The 21,510-nt window shown below is 28.4% G+C and overlaps 3 protein-coding genes across 3 annotated transcripts; 2 read left to right on the top strand and 1 right to left on the bottom strand.

Annotated features, from left to right (window-relative positions):
- Positions 1 to 1,180: 1,180 nt before the first annotated feature.
- Positions 1,181 to 2,452, bottom strand: MKS88_002940 (protein disulfide-isomerase; the record flags this gene model as incomplete). The annotated part of the gene is made up of 1 exon (XM_067215993.1): positions 1,181 to 2,452. One exon carries the CDS (start codon positions 2,450 to 2,452, stop codon positions 1,181 to 1,183), a length of 1,272 nt encoding a protein of 423 aa, XP_067073516.1.
- A 3,327-nt stretch (positions 2,453 to 5,779) lies between these two features.
- Positions 5,780 to 11,719, top strand: MKS88_002941 (uncharacterized protein; the record flags this gene model as incomplete). The annotated part of the gene is made up of 1 exon (XM_067215994.1): positions 5,780 to 11,719. The coding sequence occupies one exon, from the start codon at positions 5,780 to 5,782 to the stop codon at positions 11,717 to 11,719; it is 5,940 nt and encodes a 1,979-aa protein (XP_067073517.1).
- A 1,896-nt stretch (positions 11,720 to 13,615) lies between these two features.
- Positions 13,616 to 21,310, top strand: MKS88_002942 (uncharacterized protein; the record flags this gene model as incomplete). Its single annotated transcript, XM_067215995.1, has 1 exon — positions 13,616 to 21,310. One exon carries the CDS (start codon positions 13,616 to 13,618, stop codon positions 21,308 to 21,310), a length of 7,695 nt encoding a protein of 2,564 aa, XP_067073518.1.
- Between the last annotated feature and the right edge of the window lie 200 nt (positions 21,311 to 21,510).

The following is a 21,510-nucleotide window of genomic DNA, read 5'->3' on the forward strand; positions in this document are numbered from 1 at the left end:
TGAAATAAATTAACGACGTGTTATATAAAAATAAAAATTTTTTAACTATCAAAAAAAGTTCAAAATGCTCATTAAGTCATTTACCCATTTTAAAATAAAACTGTTTTTCAATTTTATGATATGAAAAGTTATTCACAGATATTGTATATTTATATATATATATATATATATATATATATATAATATATGTGTGTGTATATATATATAATATATGTGTGTATATTTAAATTTACCCTGACAGAGAGCTATTTATTATATATGTGAAAAAAAAAAAAAAAAAAAGTACGAAAATTGAGGATTATAAAAATTAATTAGGTATATTGAATACACAGATAAAAGTTTATCACTCACAAATATTTTATTGCCGTACTTTAACATTTTTTAAACATGATTGCTAGTCTCACTTATCATCATATTTTCATTCTGTCTATTCAGTGTGCAGTATGTTGTTTATATCTTCTGACATAACATTTGTTCCTGAACGTTCAACTATATTTCTCCGTGAAAATGGGATAACTTTTTTATTCATAATTGTACGTATGAGTAGAAGTATATACGTGTACATGCATATAAGTATGTACGTATACACATTCACATATAGCTGTTATGGACGCACGTATGTCATATGCAGATGGACAAAATAGGTATATGTAGATGTGTATATTCCATCGTTCGATAGTGCATAAATGTATTATACGCACACATATATATGCATACATACACATATATTTCTATATATCTATATCTATATATATATATATATCTATATATATATATATATATATATATATAAAGCGCGTTTGACTAATAACTGAAATTCCTTTAGCTACAAAAGGAACATGTACAAAAACTAGTTAGATGGCTGGAAAGATAAATAAACACAAAGATACGGTTAATGGGCGCAAAAAATATCACGCACCTGCGCATTTTAGAAAGAAGAGGTACATTAATTATACTTATTGCTAAGTGTGGAGGGGAGGGGAACAAACAAAGCTTGACGTGCACATATACATACATACACATAAATATATAAACATTAGTACTTATCTACGTACGTACATACATATATACCGAACTAGACGCAACGTATGCTGGGTACAACCCGGTGGCCGCAAAATTTTTCATTAGAACTCGAATGAGTATAAAACCTATTGCTTTGTTCCTATCCTTTTCAAGCTTTTCACAGTTCTAAATTATTTTCGTTTAAAGTATTAGGTGAAAACTTTGGGACATTTTTTACTGTAAATGGAACTAAATTGTCCACAGAAGACTTGCCCATCATCATTTGTGTAATAAAATTTTTTATGGATTGTTCAGAATAATTTCCTTTTAAAATGGAATAAACATTTTTTGAAAAACTAATAGCAATAACAGTAGGAAAACCAAATGTAAGATTTAACTTTTGTACTATATCTAACTGATCTCCTGCTTGTGTCCACAAAAATGAAACAGGTAAATTACTTATATCCTTAGTAACGTTTGTTAATATATTAATATAAGAATCAAAATAGCTAGCTTCTGTATCTTCTTTATTTGGTAATATAGCCAAAAGGCATACATCTTTTTCACAATATTCATCAAAAACTTGTTGAGATGTCAATTGAATTACTTCTTTTTTTTCTTTATAATATTTTAAAAAGAATTGATAAAGATCTTCTGTAGTCCTTGATTCATTATAATTGATGGCACTATGTAATGTTTTATTTCCTGATGGAAATAATTTAAAAGATGGATATCCATTTATTTGATAAGTTTGTGCTGTTCTTTGTTCAACTGTTGCATCAATTTTTGCTATTCTTGCATTTTTTAAATGAGCAACTTTTTTGGCAAGTTCATCAAATATAGGATGTATTGGTTTACTATGACCACACCAAGGGGCATAAAAAAAGACAAACCACACATTATCATCATTTTGTAAAATAGACTTATCAAAATTAGTATCATTTAATATAATTACTTTACCATCATTTTTATTTTGATTTTTTTTTTTTTTATATGAACTCTTATTTTCACTTATATCTATATTTAATTCTTTTAAACGATATTTTTTTATACTATCATATATAAAGCTAACCACATCTTTTATTTTGTAATTTCCATCGAATTTTTCAACTTCTTTTTTATTATCCTTTACAAAAAAAAGGTGTATATTTGGATATACTTCAATTTTATATTTATTTGCTATTTCTTCATTTTTTACAGCTAAAATGGTTATATCATCTTTTACCGTCTTTGCGATACTAATAAAATCATTAGCAAAGCCTCTGGAGACTCGGCACCAAGTAGCGTAAAATTGAACCAAGCACATTTTCTTCAAACTTAGTAATTCTTCCAATTTTTCAACTGTTTCTACTGTTTGTATCTCTTTGACATCCGCATATAAGCTCCATGTACATTCCATAAAAAGGAAAATCAACGGAAGCAAAAGTATTGTTTTGCCAAAATTTTTCATTTTTAAGAATCGGTGTACAACAAGCATGCAAATGGGAAGTCATGGAAATACAAATGTGTATCAAGTATAGCAGGTACTGTATTTACTTTTTAAAATAAACAAAAAAAGAAAAAAAAAAAAAAAAATGAACAGCAAAAAAATTTTGACTTTTTAAGTATAAACTGGGCAGAGTATATTGTTCAGTGTATAATATTTAATGAATAATACAACTAATTAATAGCATATGTAATGGATAGTATACGTAATAAATAATACAAATATTTTATAATTTATGTAATGAATAAATAGTTAAAAAAAAAAATCATGTAACTGCTTTTTTGGGGGGGTGTGAGGGTACTAAGAAGAAAGAAAAAAAAAGAAATATAGGAAGTGTTTAAGTTTACATAATTAAGTACAGTAGGGAATAGCCCTTAAACGTACATATGTGCGTATGTATATATGTACGTAGTAAATATGTAAATACGTTAGTATGTATGTATTCGCTTTATAAAGCGTAGTACTCATGCTGTACGCTTAAATAAGAATAGTAAAATTATTTCAATAACATGAGGTAGACTTATTTGCAATTAGGTGCCTATGAGTCAACTAGTTCATTTTTTGAAAAAATATGAAAACTGAAAAAAAAAAAAAAAAAAAAAAAGGAAAAATAAACATATCCAAAAAAAAAAATAGTCACTGCGGAAGAATAATGCAAGGATGGCGTAGCTAAAATGGGAAAAAAATGAGCCGATCGTAGAATTAAGAAGAAAATGCGCACACACACACACACGTACATATGTAATACTTACATATAATATATATATATATATATATATATATTATATATATATATATATGCACATTTATGTTTGCATGTATTTATCCATCCGTTCGCGCATATGTATGCAAAACTTTTTGTGGAAAGGGGGAATAGAGAAAAAGAAGTTAAAAGTTAAAAAAATGAATAAGCCCTTAAAATAAAATGCGAATATAGTTTGAAGTACAACATGAACAGAGCTCAGTTTATTATATGAAAAAGCTTAAACTAAAAAATGAACAAGGTACGCCAGTGAAAAAACACCGAACAACGGTAGGTATGTATGTGTATAAACAATAGCCTCTTTCGTAAAGCTCAAATGTTGAAAGGGGGGGGGGGAAGCGTTGAAAGTTAAGATACTTTTAACACGTAATTTGCAAAGTATGTTTTAAGGCGATTTTTAACATGCATGCACTTATGTATAATATGTACATAAATGTATACGTATATGTATACGTATATGTTTACGTATATGTTTACGTATATGTATGTATATATATATACTCAGGCATTCCCAAAATCACAGTACGATGTTTGATATATGCTATTTTGTGCTCATTTCAAAGCTGTTCCGCTGAAACTTAAATATTATATATATACACATACATATATGTACATACATATTTATATATTCACGTTTTAATGCACGCGGAATGAATACAAGGACATCTTTGTCTTTTCACCTATATGTTGTAACCCCTAATTTTTTAATTATCGTAGTTTGGATTGTAACGCGAATCTTATTTAAATTCCTTTAAAAAATAAAAATAAAATAAATAAAAATATCTAGCTAATAAAACAAGATATTTTGTATAGGCATAAAAATGGGAAGAACAGTGAGAAGCGAAATAAAGTATAAGTTTGAGAATTTTTTACTTATAAAAAACTTTAAAAATATATTAAATAAGTATATATATTGTCCATAACATGTTATTTTATTTAAGTGTAAGTTAATTATTATCTATGATAAAAGAAAAAAAAAAATCAGAAACATCGTTTTACGAGTTCATTTTGTGCAAAAATTCTGTTAAGGTAACTTATCGCAGTTTAAAATACTACTACTAGAACGGTACATTTTTTATATGTGATTAACTATACATTATTTTACGGCATTAATTATATACACTATATATATGTATATACGTGTGATCCTGTCAAATAGTGTTGTTAAAGGTGTTACATATTTAATAAATATTTAAAAAAAAAAAATAAAAATACTTGTACGACATTTACGTACTTTCAAATAATTATTTTTGCTGCTATAATTATGCAAATAGAGATATAAAAAGTAGTTTTTTATTCATAAATATATACTTTTCTTTTTTTTTCATTCCTTTTTCTGTTTTTTCTTAAATGCATTATTATTAAATACAATTTAAAAGAAAAAAAAAAAAAAAAAGTGAAAAAAATAAGAGTCCTTTTTTGTCGAAAAACGAATAATTTACAAGTCAATCTCATATACTAAAACATAAAGTAGCATTTAAAAAAGGGAAAATAATTAAAATTAAGCGCGTTTACTTCAGTCAGTTTTATACATTCCATGTTGAATTCCTCATCCTGAACGTTGTTTCTGCGTATTTCTTATGCTTTTTTACGTTGTTATTTTTCTTTTTTAATTTTAAAAGTATCAACTGGTTATGTTACTATCCCTTTGAAGGACTATTGTTGATTTGTTTTTTAATTTAAATTTATATTTTAAGTTTAATTTTAAGTTTAATTTTAAGTTTAATTTTAAGTTTAATTTTAAGTTTAATTTTAAGTTTAATTTTAAGTTTAATTTTAAGTTTAATTTAAAGTTTAATTTAAAGTTTAATTTTAAGTTTAATTTTTATTTTAATTTTTATTTTTTTTATAAAAGATTTTTTATTGACCGTTTTTCATATATTTCGGTAGAGGTATTATATTACATTTTCTTATCTTATTTTTTTTAATTGAAAGTACAATAATATAAAGCAGATATCATTTGGGATGAAATATTTCGTGAAAGTATATAATTCCCATTATTGTGTACCCTAAGGTAAATTAAGAAAATTGTGAGTATTCTTATGCAGAAGAATATTTTGGCGTACCATGTAGTGTGTTGTATATATGCAAGAAAAACGTAAACTTATAAACGTGCAAACAGGAATATGCATATAAACATATACCGAGGCATGTACATTTGTATATCCTACTTATAACCGGAGCGATTTAGTACATTACTTTGCAAGTTGCAAAAAGGAGAGGAAAAAGAGATCCCCTTAAAAATTAATACCCGGTTGCGCGGTTACAAGAATACTGTATATATACACATATTAGGGTGAACTGGCACCCACGGGTACCCATTATTCCATGTGTAAACATTTTAATATATACATATATAAATAAAATTATATAGAAGTATAAACATACATAAGTGTAAGCATATATATGTGTAAGCATATATATGTGTAAGCATATATATGTGTAAGCATATATAAATGTAATTATACATACATATTTACATATACGTGCGTCCATTGTGCATGTATCTCCACGCACGGGTGTGCTAAATGGATAAGTTTAAAAGATGCAAGAAGAGAAACTTTAGGAGTCTCATAAAGAATACCAAGTCGTTAATTAAGAGAAAGAATAAGAACCAGTCAAAGATACATAAAAGCAATATTTTAACAAATGAATTTATAACAAATATAATTATAAAATACGTAAGGAAGAGTAGTGTCAGGAACGCAAATGGTAGTTCCACTTTTGATGAGTATATGTCACATGGGGGAAATACTACTGAATGTATAAAAGAAAAATTATTTAGCAAAAAAGAAATTGTTGAAACAGATATAATAAATAATTGTTTAATTTTTGATAAGAATGAAACACTGAAAAGTATTAGTTATAAAATTCTTTATGGTATTATTAAAAAGTGTGTAGATCATGAAAATGTATTAATGAAAATAGAAGAACTTGGGTTTTCAGCTGAAAATATAAAAGATAAAAATGATGACAATATAAATATATGCTCAAAATATAAAGTAGATACTTTTTTTAATTATATATATAAAAGTTTAAAAGTTATAAAATGTTCAAACAATTTTAATGTATTATGCAAATTAATGAATGTTATAAAATATGTTATCCATGTCTTGCCATATATGTACAAAATAAAATTTTTGTTTTTTTTTTGTTCCATTTTTAATATATATCAAAAGCTACACGAGAGGGGAAACCATGGGGATAATATAGCGAATACAAAAAAGGCAAAAAATGTAAAAACTGCAAAAAATGTAAAGGATGAAAATAGTGACAACTTCCCTTTTACGAATGTGGATGACCATGAATTCTTGAATATATTTTTTGAACTAATGAATGAATTAATAAATATTAATGATAATTACAATTCTTATGATGATAATTATAAAATTTTTAACTTTTTCGTTTTACGCTGGATGTTAGTGTATTTTAAGAACAAATACCACTTTTTTTCAAAGAAGAATATTTGTTCCCGAACCAAATCAAAATATGCTATTCTTTTACTTACAGTACTAAAACACTTGCATGAGAGTATGAGCTTCGATGTGCGAAGGGAGTTTAACGAAAGTGAACAGAAATATTACTTATTAAGTGGTGGTCCAGACATAGCAACAGATGTAGAAGTAAATGGAGGGGCATACGTAGAAGCAAATGCCGCTGCACATATAGTAGCAGATATAGCAGAAGACGTGCACGACGAAGGGAGAGCAAGCGGCGTTGACCATTTGATAGAGAGGAAAAAAAATGGGCATTCAAATATAACGAATTATATGGACATCTTATGTAACAATAAAAGTGTTGGAAGTGAGAAAATAAAAAATAATAAGGCTGAAATACAAAACATGATTGAAATTTTTTATGATAAGGTGGATTTAAAAGTAGAAAAAAAATTGAAAGAAGTGAAAGATACTATGAACATTTTAACGCAAAACATTTTTATCATCATTTATAATTTATTTAGCAATATGCATATTATACATCAGCACATAGTATTATTATATTTTTCTTTAGATTTTTTAAGAATATGTGAATATGAGTACTCTTATTTTATTATTTTTAATTCATTCCAGTTTTTAAATAAATTATTAACTGTTCAGAATTTTTTAATTCATGCACCATTATTTATGGCTGTTCAAGAAGTTTTCACATTTTATGAAAAAATAATTATTCATTTGTACAAGGAAAAAAATGATGACCTAAATGAAGAGTTTTATCACTTTGTTGACTTGTTCAATAATAAGCATAAGAGTATGTATGAAGATGTAATAAAAAGAATATGGAGTTTGTATATGTTGATAATTTCAGATGAATATATGAAACGAAAGGATAAAAATTTGAAGGATAATTCATATGTTAATGTGCATGTTGAGCAACATCAACAAGTGTATGCAAATAATATGAACGAGGTAAAAACATTTTTAAAAATTAAGTATTTTGAATTTTCAAATGATTATAGAAATTATATACTAACAAATGTTAATGAAACATATAAAAATATATTAACTAGTTGTTTAACAAAATCGTTTCGTATATTAGGTTTGAATTATTTTTTCGAAGAATATTTTTTTTTTTCAAATAATGAATTATTAGCTAAGGATATATTTATATTAAATAAAATTCTTAAGGATACAAATAAATTATTTTACGGCGGTAATTTAAAATTTGTAATGAATTTTTTTTACCCTTTATTAATGTGTTATATTAATTTATATGAAAAAGAAGAAAAATATAGTGTAAGGAGCAAACTATTTTTGACATATATAAAAAATGTGTTAATTCATTTAACTCGGTCAATGAATGATTGTATTAATTTATACTATTTCATGTCAACAAAAGTTGAAGATTTTTATATATTAGTTACTAAGCTTACAAATTATGATGATTTTAATTTATTACCACTTTTAATTAATTTTTTTGAGCATTTTTATTTGTCTACGTTAAAAATAAATGATGAGGTTGAATGTTTTTCAGGTTTTATAGGTGTTGAAAAAATGAAGAATATTAAATGTAAATACACAAATATAAATTTAAAAAAAAATAATTTTTTTTTAAATTATATATCAGACAATTTGTTAAAAATTTTTATTCCAAAATTTGTCTCTATTGTAACTTTTTGTTTAAATCAAAAATTTTCATCTACTACTACATTAGTGCAGGAAAATATGGTAAATATACATACGACTATAGAGAAATTTTCCGACTTGATACGTGTGTGCTTATACTATACGTCAACTACAGATTTTAATGATATTATAGTTATACTAGAGCAACATATATTAAGAAATGAAATTGAAAAGAATATAATTTCTGTAATTAGCTTGCTACTAGTTTTAAAAATGTTCACCCCTTTTTTTTCATATGAACAACTCAAGTTATGCTCTACGTATTATGAAAAGTTAATTCATTTTATAGGGGTTGAATTGAGGAAGAAATCATCTTATTTTGCTTTCATTAACTGCAAAAATTTTATGTCTAAATTGAATGATAGTAATGATAGGCACATTAATTTAACGAGAGGAGATGAGACAAACAAACAGGAGGTCATAAGGGACTCCTTGTATTATAAATCTGTTCAAATGTGTAGTAATGTTGTGGATGAATTACCCACCACTTCCAACCAGTTCAGTGGTCTCAGTAATATTAGCAAAGATAAAAAGGATGCGCTTTTTTTGGAAAGTAATAATGTTTATGATATAGGCAAATTCGACAAGAATATAAATAGTAATAGTAACAGTAGTAACAGTAATAGTAATAGTAATAGTAGTAACAGTAATAGTAATAGTAACAGTAATAGTAATAGTAATAGTAACAGTAGTAATAGTAACAGTAGTAATAGTAACAGTAGTAATAGTAATGGTAATAATGATAGCCTAAATGGCAACACGAACGTTTTTCAGGTTATGGACAGTGGAGCTGTAGAGGGGGATGTGAGTCTATTTAACACGATACATGCAGATAATGAGGAGAGGGAAGGACACTCATCTTATAATTACAAATATAATGATATGCGAAAGGAAGAAGAGGGGGGAGAAAAAAATGCACGAACAAGTAACAAAATTAAAGAAGTTATTAGAAGAAAAAGGGGTGGTGAAAAAAATATCCGAAAAAGAGATAAAATTAAAAAAGGTATTAGAAGAGAGGGAGGGGGAAAAAAAAATACACGAAAAAGTGAAAAAATTAAAAAAGGTATTAGAAGTGAGGGAGGAGAAAAAACAAATTTACGAAAAAGAGTCGAAAAATTAAGAAAAATAAAAATTAAGAAAGACTTAAAGAGCGTTATAGAAAAACTCATATATGCAAGAATCTTAATATTTGATAATGTTTCTGCGTTGTTTCAGTGTATTGCTAACATTTTTTTAAAGGAAATGAAAAAGGATAGTAGTAGTAACAGTAGTGATAAGAGAAGTTTTATAAATTCTGAAAAATGTGATATTATGCACCGTTTGAATAGTAGAGAGTTGAATATATATAACAACATATATGTGGGATACAAAATAATAGAAAATAATTTACCTACAATAATGACAAGAAAGAACATTTTTCTTTTTTTTGAAAATATTTCTAATTATAATATAAATAAATATATTAAAAAGTTTTATATCTATTTAAATAATTTAACATTATATTTAAAAGTATGCAAAGGTTTGGATCGAAACTACAGTTATGATTTGTTTTGTGCATTATTACCCATAATAATGAAATCATTATTTTACATAAATAAAAAATTTACCACAAAATTAAGAAAAAATAATTTATTTGAAAATATTGTATATATTGGAAAGGAAAACGTAAAAAATATCCTTTTACATGTGACTCCAGGTTTGTTAGTACAAAAACATAATTGTAAAAAAATAGCAATATATATATTATATTTATTAGTAAAGAAGTATAAAATAGATTATGAGGACCAAGTGCAGTTGTTTAAGGTGTGCATAGCTCTATCGAATGAAAATGAGAAAAGTGTACTAAAGGTCCTTCTGAAATTTCTTTTGATATGTGTGGATGTATTTAATAAAGATGTTGTGATAAGCAATATAACGGGGTTAATGAAACTGCTTAACAGTGTTTTGATGAACCGCATGTTTACATATTTAGTGGAGAAATTTATTTTAAAACTGCATGATTTGGTAGAACAGGGGGATGCAATAGTGAAAGGAATAGGAGAAGATCGAGTAGCAGTAAAAATGGTTGAAGTGGAGGAGGTATCAAGTAATGGCCTATCGGGGAAGACGCTGATTAATTATCTGGAAAAACCGGGGGTAAAAATTTTCAAAAGGTTAATAGCAAATAGGCAAACAAGTGGAAGAAGTAATAGAAGTGGTAACAGTAACAATAACAGTAGGAGTGACAAATGCAACTACAGTGTTAGTACCAGTGGTAATGGCGCTTACAGTGATGCGAGAAATGGGCTTATGCCTGTAAAGATGAATGGAAAAAAAAGAGTACCAAGTGTACACATGTTATACGCATCATCGGACTATAGTTTAGACGATATGTCGAAAGAACACTACGAAGATATATCAAACGATTCAGATAATAGTGAACTAAATTTGAGAGATGACAATGATGAAGTTGAAACAAACGGAGGTGAACAATTGAAGAACCAAGGGAGAGAAATTTTTGTCAAGAGTAAAAAAGAACAAAGAAGGAGCATTAGCAAAGGGAAAATGAGTAAGGAGAATAAGAGCAATAATAACTTTATTAAAAAGAAAAATGAAAATAAATATATTGCAAATTCATTTTTTGAAAGATTACAACAATGTAGAGGAGAAAAAGAGACTACATATATAAAGGAAACATTAAATAAAATTGTGTTAAGTAAAAAAAAAAAAAAAGAAAAAAACAAAATTAAAAAAGTGATATATTATAATAAAAATATCTGTGAAATACTTTATAATATCCAAAAATGTGTTTTAAAAAAATCACAAAAAAACTTGAGTATCATTCCCCCTTTAACAAATCAAAAAGAAATAAACAATTTATTTGGTGAAAATTATTTTATCAAGAAAAATATAAATAAAGAAAAAAAAAAATATATACAAGAAGAAGACAGTCTTAGTAATTCGGATGAGGAAAAAATTGTAGGAGTTAGTAACGATGGAAAGATAATTATTCGGGATGTCTATTTGCATTCAAACGATTTGAAGATGAAGAAAAAGAAAAGTGATGATATTATAAATAAAAAATATAACCTAATGAATGAAAAACAGAATATGCACTACAAACTTAAGTCCAATAAGAAAGGAAAAAATAAAAAGAACGCAGATCTGTTCTTTACAGGAAGTAATAATTTATATAAATCAAAGAAAGGAAAAGGGGATATTATTAAGAAAAATAAGCCACTACCTTACTCTTATGTTCCTTTAAAACCAATTATGACTAGAGATAAATTTAGGGAAAAAACGCTTCATGCCTTTAGGTCTATTAAAAATAATGCAAAAGGAAAAGGAAAAAAAAAAAAAAATTAAAAAAATATCGAGACTACTGGAAAATGAATACCGACATAAAAATAGTGATCTGTTCTGATTTGTACAAATCTTAGATGAATTCATTTTACATATGTAGTCTTTCCTGTACATAACAACTTTTTTTTTTTTTTTTTATTAACGAAAAAGGATACATTTATTTAAGTGTATCTTGAAAATTGGAGCTACTAGGAATAGAAGCATATATTTAAGCATTTCATTATTTTGCTCAACTTACACAGTGCTACTAGAGGTAGCAGGTGTAATTAATAATTTAACGCAGTTGTGCTTTATAAACAATTCTTTTCGCCATTCTGTTTTATTCCATATATTTTTCATTACTTCAATTGAGCCGTGTTTATTTTCCCTCGTTTAAATCGTATTTTTAAAGCATACATGATAATGTGTATAATTAAAAAAAAAAAAAAAAAAGAAAAAGAAAAAGAAAAAGAAAATTAATTTTTGAACAAACAAGAACGTCGTGCATTTGAGTTGCTATTCAGTTGCTATTCGTTTATTTATCTTTAAGACCAGCATTTAAGATAAATCGTTTTTTTTTCTTTTGATACATATACATAAATACATACATACATACGTATATCTGTCCACATACATATATACATATATTTACAATTTATGCTCTTCCAGTTTGAGAATAAACAATGTTTCGGCTAAAAGGAGCTAAAATCTTCGTAAAAACGTCAAAGAATAAAATAAATTTACGCATGAAGACAACACATACCAAACGAAACGTCATACATGGGCGCATGTGTGTATGCTTGTATAAATACGAGAGCGTACATATATGTACATAATAATTGTGTATTTTACTATTTTACTATTTTTTTTTTTTTTTTTTTTACATCAGTCGGTGTAACGTTTTTATATAGCGTGAAACATTACTATTATGAATAATATTATTCTTACAATTGCTACTACTAAATTTATCGTGTTAATTTTGTTTTCATGTGAAATGGATATTTTTTTTTAAAATGGTATTTTGTCTTGATGTGTTGCTTTTGTTTTGTATGCGTTGTAAAATTTTTTTATTTTTTTATTTTTTCCCATTTTCAAAAGAACGCATTTCCTATTAATATATACTAATATGTATATATAATTATTTATTTATTCGTTTTTCAATCCAAAGTATAAAAATAATTAAATGCACTGAAAAATTATTTTTGGTTTGAAAACTTTATCATTGAGGTCGTACATATTTCAAAAATTTCAAAAAATTAATTGTTATATACTCATACTTGGAAAAGGCAAAATCAAATGCAAAAGCAAAAGAGTTCACTATACAGCGCGTTATGAATTGTTTAAGCTTATGTATTTTTTAAAAATTAAAAAATAATATGACTGTCCGGAATACTCATATGAAATAGCATTAAGACTATTTCTTTTTGCTTAGTAAGACTGCTAATGAGTCCTATTTGCGTACATGCATAAATTAGCATATACACCTTATTTTATACATTTACACACAAATATATATATGAACAGTATATGTGTATATTTACTAATTAGCATATATTTGTGCGTATGCATTTACGTTTGCCTACTTATGAGCATATGTACATACCAATGTGGTTATATATTTTATTTTTTATATTACATTAATTATAAATTACTCATAAATCCCCCATACACTTTCTAAGAAAAAACGCTTCTATTACTGTTTCACCTAAAAAGGATGAAATTGTGTTAATCTAGGTTTATATAAATACACATATATATATGTATATATGTATATATATACATATATGCACACAGACATACATACATACATACAAATACGTATGTGTGCAAACGTACTCAGGTATATATGCATACATGCCTATTTACGTATCTATGTGTTTCTTTTTGTTAATAATATTCTATAAGTATTAAATAAACAAAATGCTAAAAAAAACGTTCCACGAAAATGCTAATAAATATACAAAGGAGAATAAAGCAAGGTCTAAATCTATTTCTTTCTTTTCATTTTTTAAAAAACGCAAAAAGAGGGATAGCTTATATGAAAGCGTAATTTCTACAGATAATGACTCATATGTTGAAAGATCAAGAGATGATAAAAAAAAAGGTGAAGAAAGGAGAGAAGAAAAAGAAGAGGACGAAGATGAAGAGAATGAGGAAGAAAAGAAAGAAGAACAAGAAGAACAAGAAGTAGATGTACGAGGAAGAAAAAAAAAAAAACTGCAGGACGAGCATGTGTCTGTAGGGATGAAAAAAAGAGAAAACAATGAGGTGATATCTAAACTTATAGACAATTACAGTAGAAGCTGTAGTAACAACATTAGTAACATCGATAGTAATAAAAGTAGAAATAACAGTAGTGATAAAAGTAGAAATAACAGTAATAATGGCAATTGTAGTAGCGAACACGCGATGAATTACCGAGCATATAAAATGGAAAATTCTAAGGTAAAAAAAAAAAGAGAAAGCTTTTTTCAAAAAATTAATATATTGCAAAAATTTAAAAATAACAAAATAAAAAAGGCTGCTAGTTCTTTTTTAAACTTACACTCAGAATATATTTCCGCAGAGAAGGGTAATGAAGAGGTACTAAAAACTAGCTATATTGGTAAAAAAGAAAGCAGACAGAAAGGCTTAGAAATATTCTATAGTATGAAGAAGCTCAAAAGCTACAGCATAAAAGACGATTTTATCACCTTAAAACATAAAGCACAGCTATTAAAAAATAGTATTTCTTTTAGTAATAAAAGGAAAGGATGTAAAGGGAAACTAAGTGCTAAAAGTAAAAATTGCACTACTGAAGGTACTACTACTAATGAGTACAACACGAATGGGTTACCTTCAAATAATGTACACTCAATGATTACAAATGTTAATACTGTAAAAAGTGATAAGGGAATTTATGATAAAAGGGAAAATTACAGCCATTCTGGGAGAAATCATCTGCTAGAAACAGATGGTACAGGAAAGAGAGATACACGAAAAATCCATAGACGTGTGTGCGATAGGAGTAAAAAGGATGCCTACCATAACAATGGGAAGCACGCGGGGAGGGTCCAAAAGGAGTACGTGTTTGACCAATTTTCTGATGTTGAAATATGGGTAGAAGACAATATATACAATAAAGGAACTAAAATGAAAGACGAGGATAATAAAAATGAACGAATATTTAACAGTGATTGTAATGTGTCAAATATAAATGATTATTTATACCATGATGGTATAAGGGATGAAGATAGTTATATCTCTACAAACTCGAATGAGTATCATAAGGTTATGAATTCTTCACAAAGGAAAAATGATAATTTAAATTATAACAACGATTTAGTAACATATAGAAAGTGTGAAATGGAGAGGATGGGGAAAAAGAAAAAAAAGAAGAAATGGAAAAAAAGGGGAGAAGGCAGGACAAGTAAAGGAATTGATGGGAGTGGTACAAGTGAAGGAAGCGAAAGAAGCCCAGAAAGCGGCGGAAGGGAGGAAAAAATCGAGAGAAAATATGAGAGTTCATTCTCTCCAAAAAATGAATATAAAGAGATAGCAAATGCAGTGTGTACCATTAGTAATAGTTGGAGCATTCCCAGTAATAACGTAGCATATAAAAAAGAGGAAGGTACTGAACATAGTAGTTGTGATATGAACAATATAAATAGTGTACATGATGAGGAGTCAAAGGAAAACATACAACGTTGTCAATACAAAAATATTCTTAAAACATCAGATAATCCTATATTTACTGTAAAAAAAACAAATTATGCGAATAGTAGAAAATTAGCAGAATGTATGAATAGTCGGAGAAATGTGAGTGAAAAGGAAATCATATTAAAACTTATGTACAACAATAATGGGATATATTTCAACCAAGATGAGCATATTGGTAGTACTCCTCATCTGAAGGGTGCAAAAAATGCGCAAGTTTTGAGGTCTGACAAAACTGAGAAAATGATGTTAAACAATAATCATCTTTGTAAGATTGTAAACACAAAAGAGAGGATAAATTTAAATAAAGACGTAATGGAATTTAATCGTAAACTATCTAGAGACTCAAATAACAGAATGAAAAACATAACTTCGAGTAATAATGAAGAAGCGCATGAACACTCAAGTAGTAGAAGGATATATATAAATTGTTATGAAGATACGAATAGTGGGCACGTCGCAAAGAAAGATACAAGTATGAATAACGGTGTAGATAAATCAAATACTCATTTGAGGGAGTATGAACCTACGCATCAAAAATGTGTAAATAGTAACAGAAGTAGAAGTAATAGCAATGAAAACATTAGAGGAAGCGGAAATGATATGATTAATAGTGAAAAGATAGAGAGGGTAAGATCCAGTATCATTGACAAGTATTTAATCAACCCTCTATATAATTTATTTGCGCAAAGTAAAGAAGTAACAAATTATGCAAATATTTCATCTATGGAAGGAAATACACCTAATCAACATAGGGATAAGTATTATACTAATGAACTGCAAAAAACGTACAAAACAATGTATGACATATATGACGCTCCGAATATAGGCTGGTTCGGATGTAATAGAAGTTTAAGTAGTAGCTCCAGAAGAACAACTGCAAATTATTCGCTTAATAGAAACACACATTGCAATTCATTAATTAAGCAGAACTTCAATTATGACTTCATTTCTTGTATAAGAAATAATGCTACTTATCAGAAGAAAATAGTTTTGAAAAATACCAACGAAAAAGCACAAGTTGATAAGGCGGGAAAATGTATGAACATAAAATGTTTCAATAATCATTTTTTTCAAGGGGAAAAAGTACCCCAAGAATTTATGAACAAAAGCATAACAATGAACAACCTCAATCATTTAAGTAAGAGAGGGATGCAATCTGAGTACTTGGGTTCATCGCATCAATCTGCCCATTTAAATAGAGCATCTGCTTCGAAGGAAAGCATTTTTCGAACATGCATCCAAAGGACACATGCCAACCTCATGAACGCAGATAAGGTCAACTTATACGGAACTATATCAAAAAAAGACGAAGAACCATTATTTGGAAATAATTTACTCAGAAATGATTCGTTCAAGAACAAGTATAATAACCATAATTTTAGAGAAAGGATCTATACAAGCAATAAGGATTTGGGAACCGGTAGTCTTAAAAAGGTTAATATGATTATTAAGAAGAATGTGAAAGATCAGTTGACAAATCCGAGCACATTTCATGGCTACAATTATAGTAGTAGGAGTGGAAATTTACAGGTGCAAGACAGTAGAGAAAATTTTAATTTCGTCCATGATAGTGTTCCTAGTTATATAACACAAAACACAAGTATCAACACAGTTAAAAAAGCTAACATTGTAGGGACTAATCAGATGTATATGAATTGCGCAAAAATGAATGGAATGAAGGAAAGAAATTTTTCTTCTCAGAATGTTCATAATAATTTAATAGGAAAAAATGAGTTACCTACAGAATATATAAGACCATCTGAAAATAATTTCATTCCAAATGAACATGTTAATATTATTGGAGGTACAAATTTAAATAGGGGTATATGTCCAGCATATGGGGGATGCCATAAAAGGGCATTATGTTTACAAAATGGCAGATCACCATTAAATCATATGATGGTTAAGTGTAACCTTTTTCAATGCATTAAGTATGCAAAGGATAAACAATACATGTATAACAGTACTAATAAATGTAAAAATGAATACATGAAAAACAATTTAAGCATTCCTTTAAATTATCTAAGAAATAAAAACTTGCAAAAAGTGCACGGGTACGTGTCAATGCCTCAGGCGTATGTACGTCTTGCGAGAAGCCAGGGGCATGTGGACGCTCCTGATACTCCGTTAAACATATGTGGTGAGGGGGATCATAGTAATTATTACATCAATGGTGTATATAATAGCAATATATATAGAAATGTGCACAGTGATGTGTATAGTGATTTGCATAGAGATGCACATAATAGTGCAAACAGTAGTACACAATATAATACTCATAATGATATACATGGTGTTGACAAAGTGTATACTGTCCAACGGGAAGAAGGTGTAAACCGATTGAGCGTATCGAGGCTGAGCGCCGAGGGGTTAGGAGCCTACCAAGATTGCTACACAAGAGACGGTAAGAGATATAAAAACGACATTGACCTTGGCTCTAATTACCTTTATATTAATAGTAACAATAGTAGTAAAAATAGTAGTAACAATAGTAGTAACTATAGTAATAACAATGATAGTAATAATAATAGAGATGGTAATAGCAATAGTAATAATAGCAATAGTAACAATAACAATGATAATAACAACAATAGTAATGGCATTATTCATGGTAACTACGGCCGTGATGATGCAAAGAGGCGATGTTACTTAAATCCTGGTGATAACAAGTATAACATTTCTCAAGAGCATTTGAGACAGCGTAGTGAATGTGCTTTAGCTAATAATCATTTCAACGAAATTTTGAATACATCTCTCAGAGCTAATTCAATGAATGAAGAGATGATGAGAACATGCAAAAATGAAAAAACATATTTTCCTGTAAGAGAGAAAAATCGCAAAGACATGTTAAAAAATTATTTAATTAACGAGAGCCATATTGAACGTTGTACTACCAACAATATAAAACAATTCGCTCTTCATAATAATGAGCATAACATCTACAGCAGTTGTAATAAATATTACAATAAAGAGGAATCAGGAAATATTTGTACCAATGATAATACCTATGAGATGGAAGATTCCCTATGGGTAGCCAATAATTCTACTATTGAAAAAGATACACATAATTATGATCATCATAACAATTATATACATAACTTTGAAGCTAACAACCCAATTACAGAGGAGTGCATGTATTTCAAGTCGGAAGAGATCTCGCACCTATTGGCGGATGGGGGAAAGGACAGTGAAGCGGAAAATAAAAGGGATAGTGAAGAGGAAAACGGAAAGGTCAATGAAGAGGAAAACAGGAAGGCCAGTGAAGAGGAAAACAGGAAGGTCAGTGAAGACGAAAACAGGAAGGCCAGTGAAGAGGTAATCAAAAAGGGTCGTAGCGAGAAGAGTAAAAAACATAGTAATGCCTCTCACATTTCGAACGATATATTTGCCGATTATCAAAATAATGTACGAGAAAGGAGCAGTGCGGCGTACCTAGAAAATTACAATGATAATTTATACAAAGGAAACTATTGCAGTAAGCAAAATGAGGGGAGCAGCCTGATGAGGGCATCGCAATGCTACCGTGCTAGTTCGAGCAACGCTATTATTATTCGTGGCAACAACAGTAGTCTAATTAGCAGCAACTTTGACGATTATAGTAGTGGTAATAATAGTATGATGAAGTTTCACAGTTGCACTCAGTTGACCACACTTAGGGGAACCTTGAAAAGAGAAAAAATATCAAACGGTACATTTAACACCAAGCGGAAGGGTAAAACGCTTAAAAAGAAGTTGACAAAGAAAGAGGGTATAGTTAAGGATAAGAGAATGAGTAGTATTGGAAAAGAGAAAAGTAGCTATGCTATAAAGAATAGAAATTATTCGAGCGAAAAACAGGAAAAAGTGGAAGTTTTAAAAAAGGCGAGTATAGTAATTACAGACGAAAATTTAAAAACAAAACAAAACAAAACAAAACAAGTGAAAGGAGTGAAAAAAATAAAAGTTTTAAAAAAGAAAGCTTCAAAAAATGTAGCTGAAAAGGACAAAATGTGTCAAGTAAAAAAAAAAAAAAAAAAAAAAAATAGTAATAATAATCATGATAATGATAATAATAATATTAATAATAATAATAATGATAATTGTGAGGATACTATTATTAATTACAAAAAAGAAAGTATAATGAGTTCAAGCAACTCGATGTACATCCTTAACAAATTAAAAAATGAAGAGAAAGATGTTGTTACAAGAAAGAAGATTGAAAAGGGATGGGGGAAACGTAACCGATTTAACATAGAAAAAGAAGCGTGCTCTAGTACGTGTGTTAAATGGAAAAGTCGTAATATTAAGAGGAACCTTTCTAGCACTTCTAACAAGATAAAAAGAAAATGCAGTTATGAAAAAAGTGGCTCAGGTTTGGGTTCTAGTCCAAGTTCCGGGAAAGCTTTGCATGATGAGAACGGAACACCCATCTTGAGTTGTAAAGTAGAAAAGGAATATACAACAGGGAGCGTAAGGAAAGTGCAAAAAAAAAGAATAGAAGCCAAGGACGGAGAAGGTAAAGAAGTAGGGCGAAAAAACGTAGAACGCAAGGTAGTATCATTAGGGAATTCCTCTAAAGCTCACATAGGTACAAATAAAAAAAAAAAAATAACTAATATATTACAAATAAGTAAAGAACAAAACCAGGTGTGTGATAGTAGTAAGCAGAAAGAAGAATTATGCCTAAATATAATAAATCATAAGGAAGCTAAGTGTATAGATAAGGTGTATTATAGTCCATCTTTTTCGAATATAAAGGCATATAACGGATCAAGAATTATAAGGGGGTCTCCATCAAAAGAGAGGTCTGCATTGATACTTAAGGACTGCAATAGTAGAAGTAGAAGCAGCATAAACAATAAGAACATACAATCAGTGGCTAATAAGGAGGTTACGAGAAGTGCAGGTAGGGAAAAAAATAACAAAGAACAAGCCGCTTTAAAAAAAAATGATGAAAAAATATGTTCTTTAAATAAAATGGAAATGCCAATTATTCTCGAGTTTGATCATTTTCACGAGGACGTTAAAAAAATGAACCACATATTAAGTAACTCAAACAATAGTAATTTTTTAAATCTACTAAAATTAGAAGATTTAATATCTATTGAAAAAAAATTTATTAACAATAATGTGTATATTAATAAGCATATAATAACATCTAACGCTAAAAGGGGTAAATCGGACGGACAACGTGGTAGGGGCGGCGCTAGCGGAAGTGACAGTGGAAATGATAACCGTAGTAACAATTGCTGTGATAGCCGCTGTGATAACCGCAGTGATAACCGCAGTGATAACCGCAGTGATAACCGCTGTGATAGCCGCTGTGATAACCGCAGTGATAACTGCTGTGATAACCGCTGTGATAACCGCAGTGATAGCCGCTGTGATAACCGCAGTGATAACTGCTGTGGTATCGTGTATGACAGCAATTTTAGTATCGTTTATTTAGAACAAGATATGATATACTTAAAGAAAAAATTGCTAAGAACTATTTTGCGCATATTATTAACTGATACCTACACATTCAACGAAATTAAAATAACTATTGTGTTGCTAACTTTTTTTATTTCCATAGAAGATCATAGAACAATTTGTGCGAGTTTGTATCCCTTGTCATTGATTAATAATTTGATACAAAAATTCAAATTAAAAATTCATAAAAAAATAAAAAGAGAAAAAAAAAGGAGTGATTTAACCAGTGGTCAAGGTAATATTAGTAACCTGTATTCTCATACAAATATTTCGAAAAACATACCCTTTAGTTATCTCTTTATTTGCGATGGGAAAAACTACATATGCATTAATGACAACTCGTTAAGGGGAAAATCGTATAAAACCAAAATAAAGTTAAACAACTTATTAGGGTATTACCACTATATCAATTTAAATCGATTAACGTACTACCTCGAACGAGCGGGTCACAACGCCAAAAAGTAGGCAGCCCCTTTTGTGCAATGTTAAGCATGGCAACTTGGGACATCCACGTTTTGTCTATTTCTATTTCTATTTCTATTTCATTTTATTGTATTATACTGTACTATACTGTATTATACTTAAGTGTATCTCATTTTATGGTGATATATTTTTCTTTATTTTATTTTATTTTATTTCTCTTTTTAAAATTTAGCTACACATAT

Source organism: Plasmodium brasilianum, chromosome 9, assembly GCF_023973825.1.
Source record: "Plasmodium brasilianum strain Bolivian I chromosome 9, whole genome shotgun sequence".
In the NCBI taxonomy this organism is placed as follows: domain Eukaryota; phylum Apicomplexa; class Aconoidasida; order Haemosporida; family Plasmodiidae; genus Plasmodium; species Plasmodium brasilianum.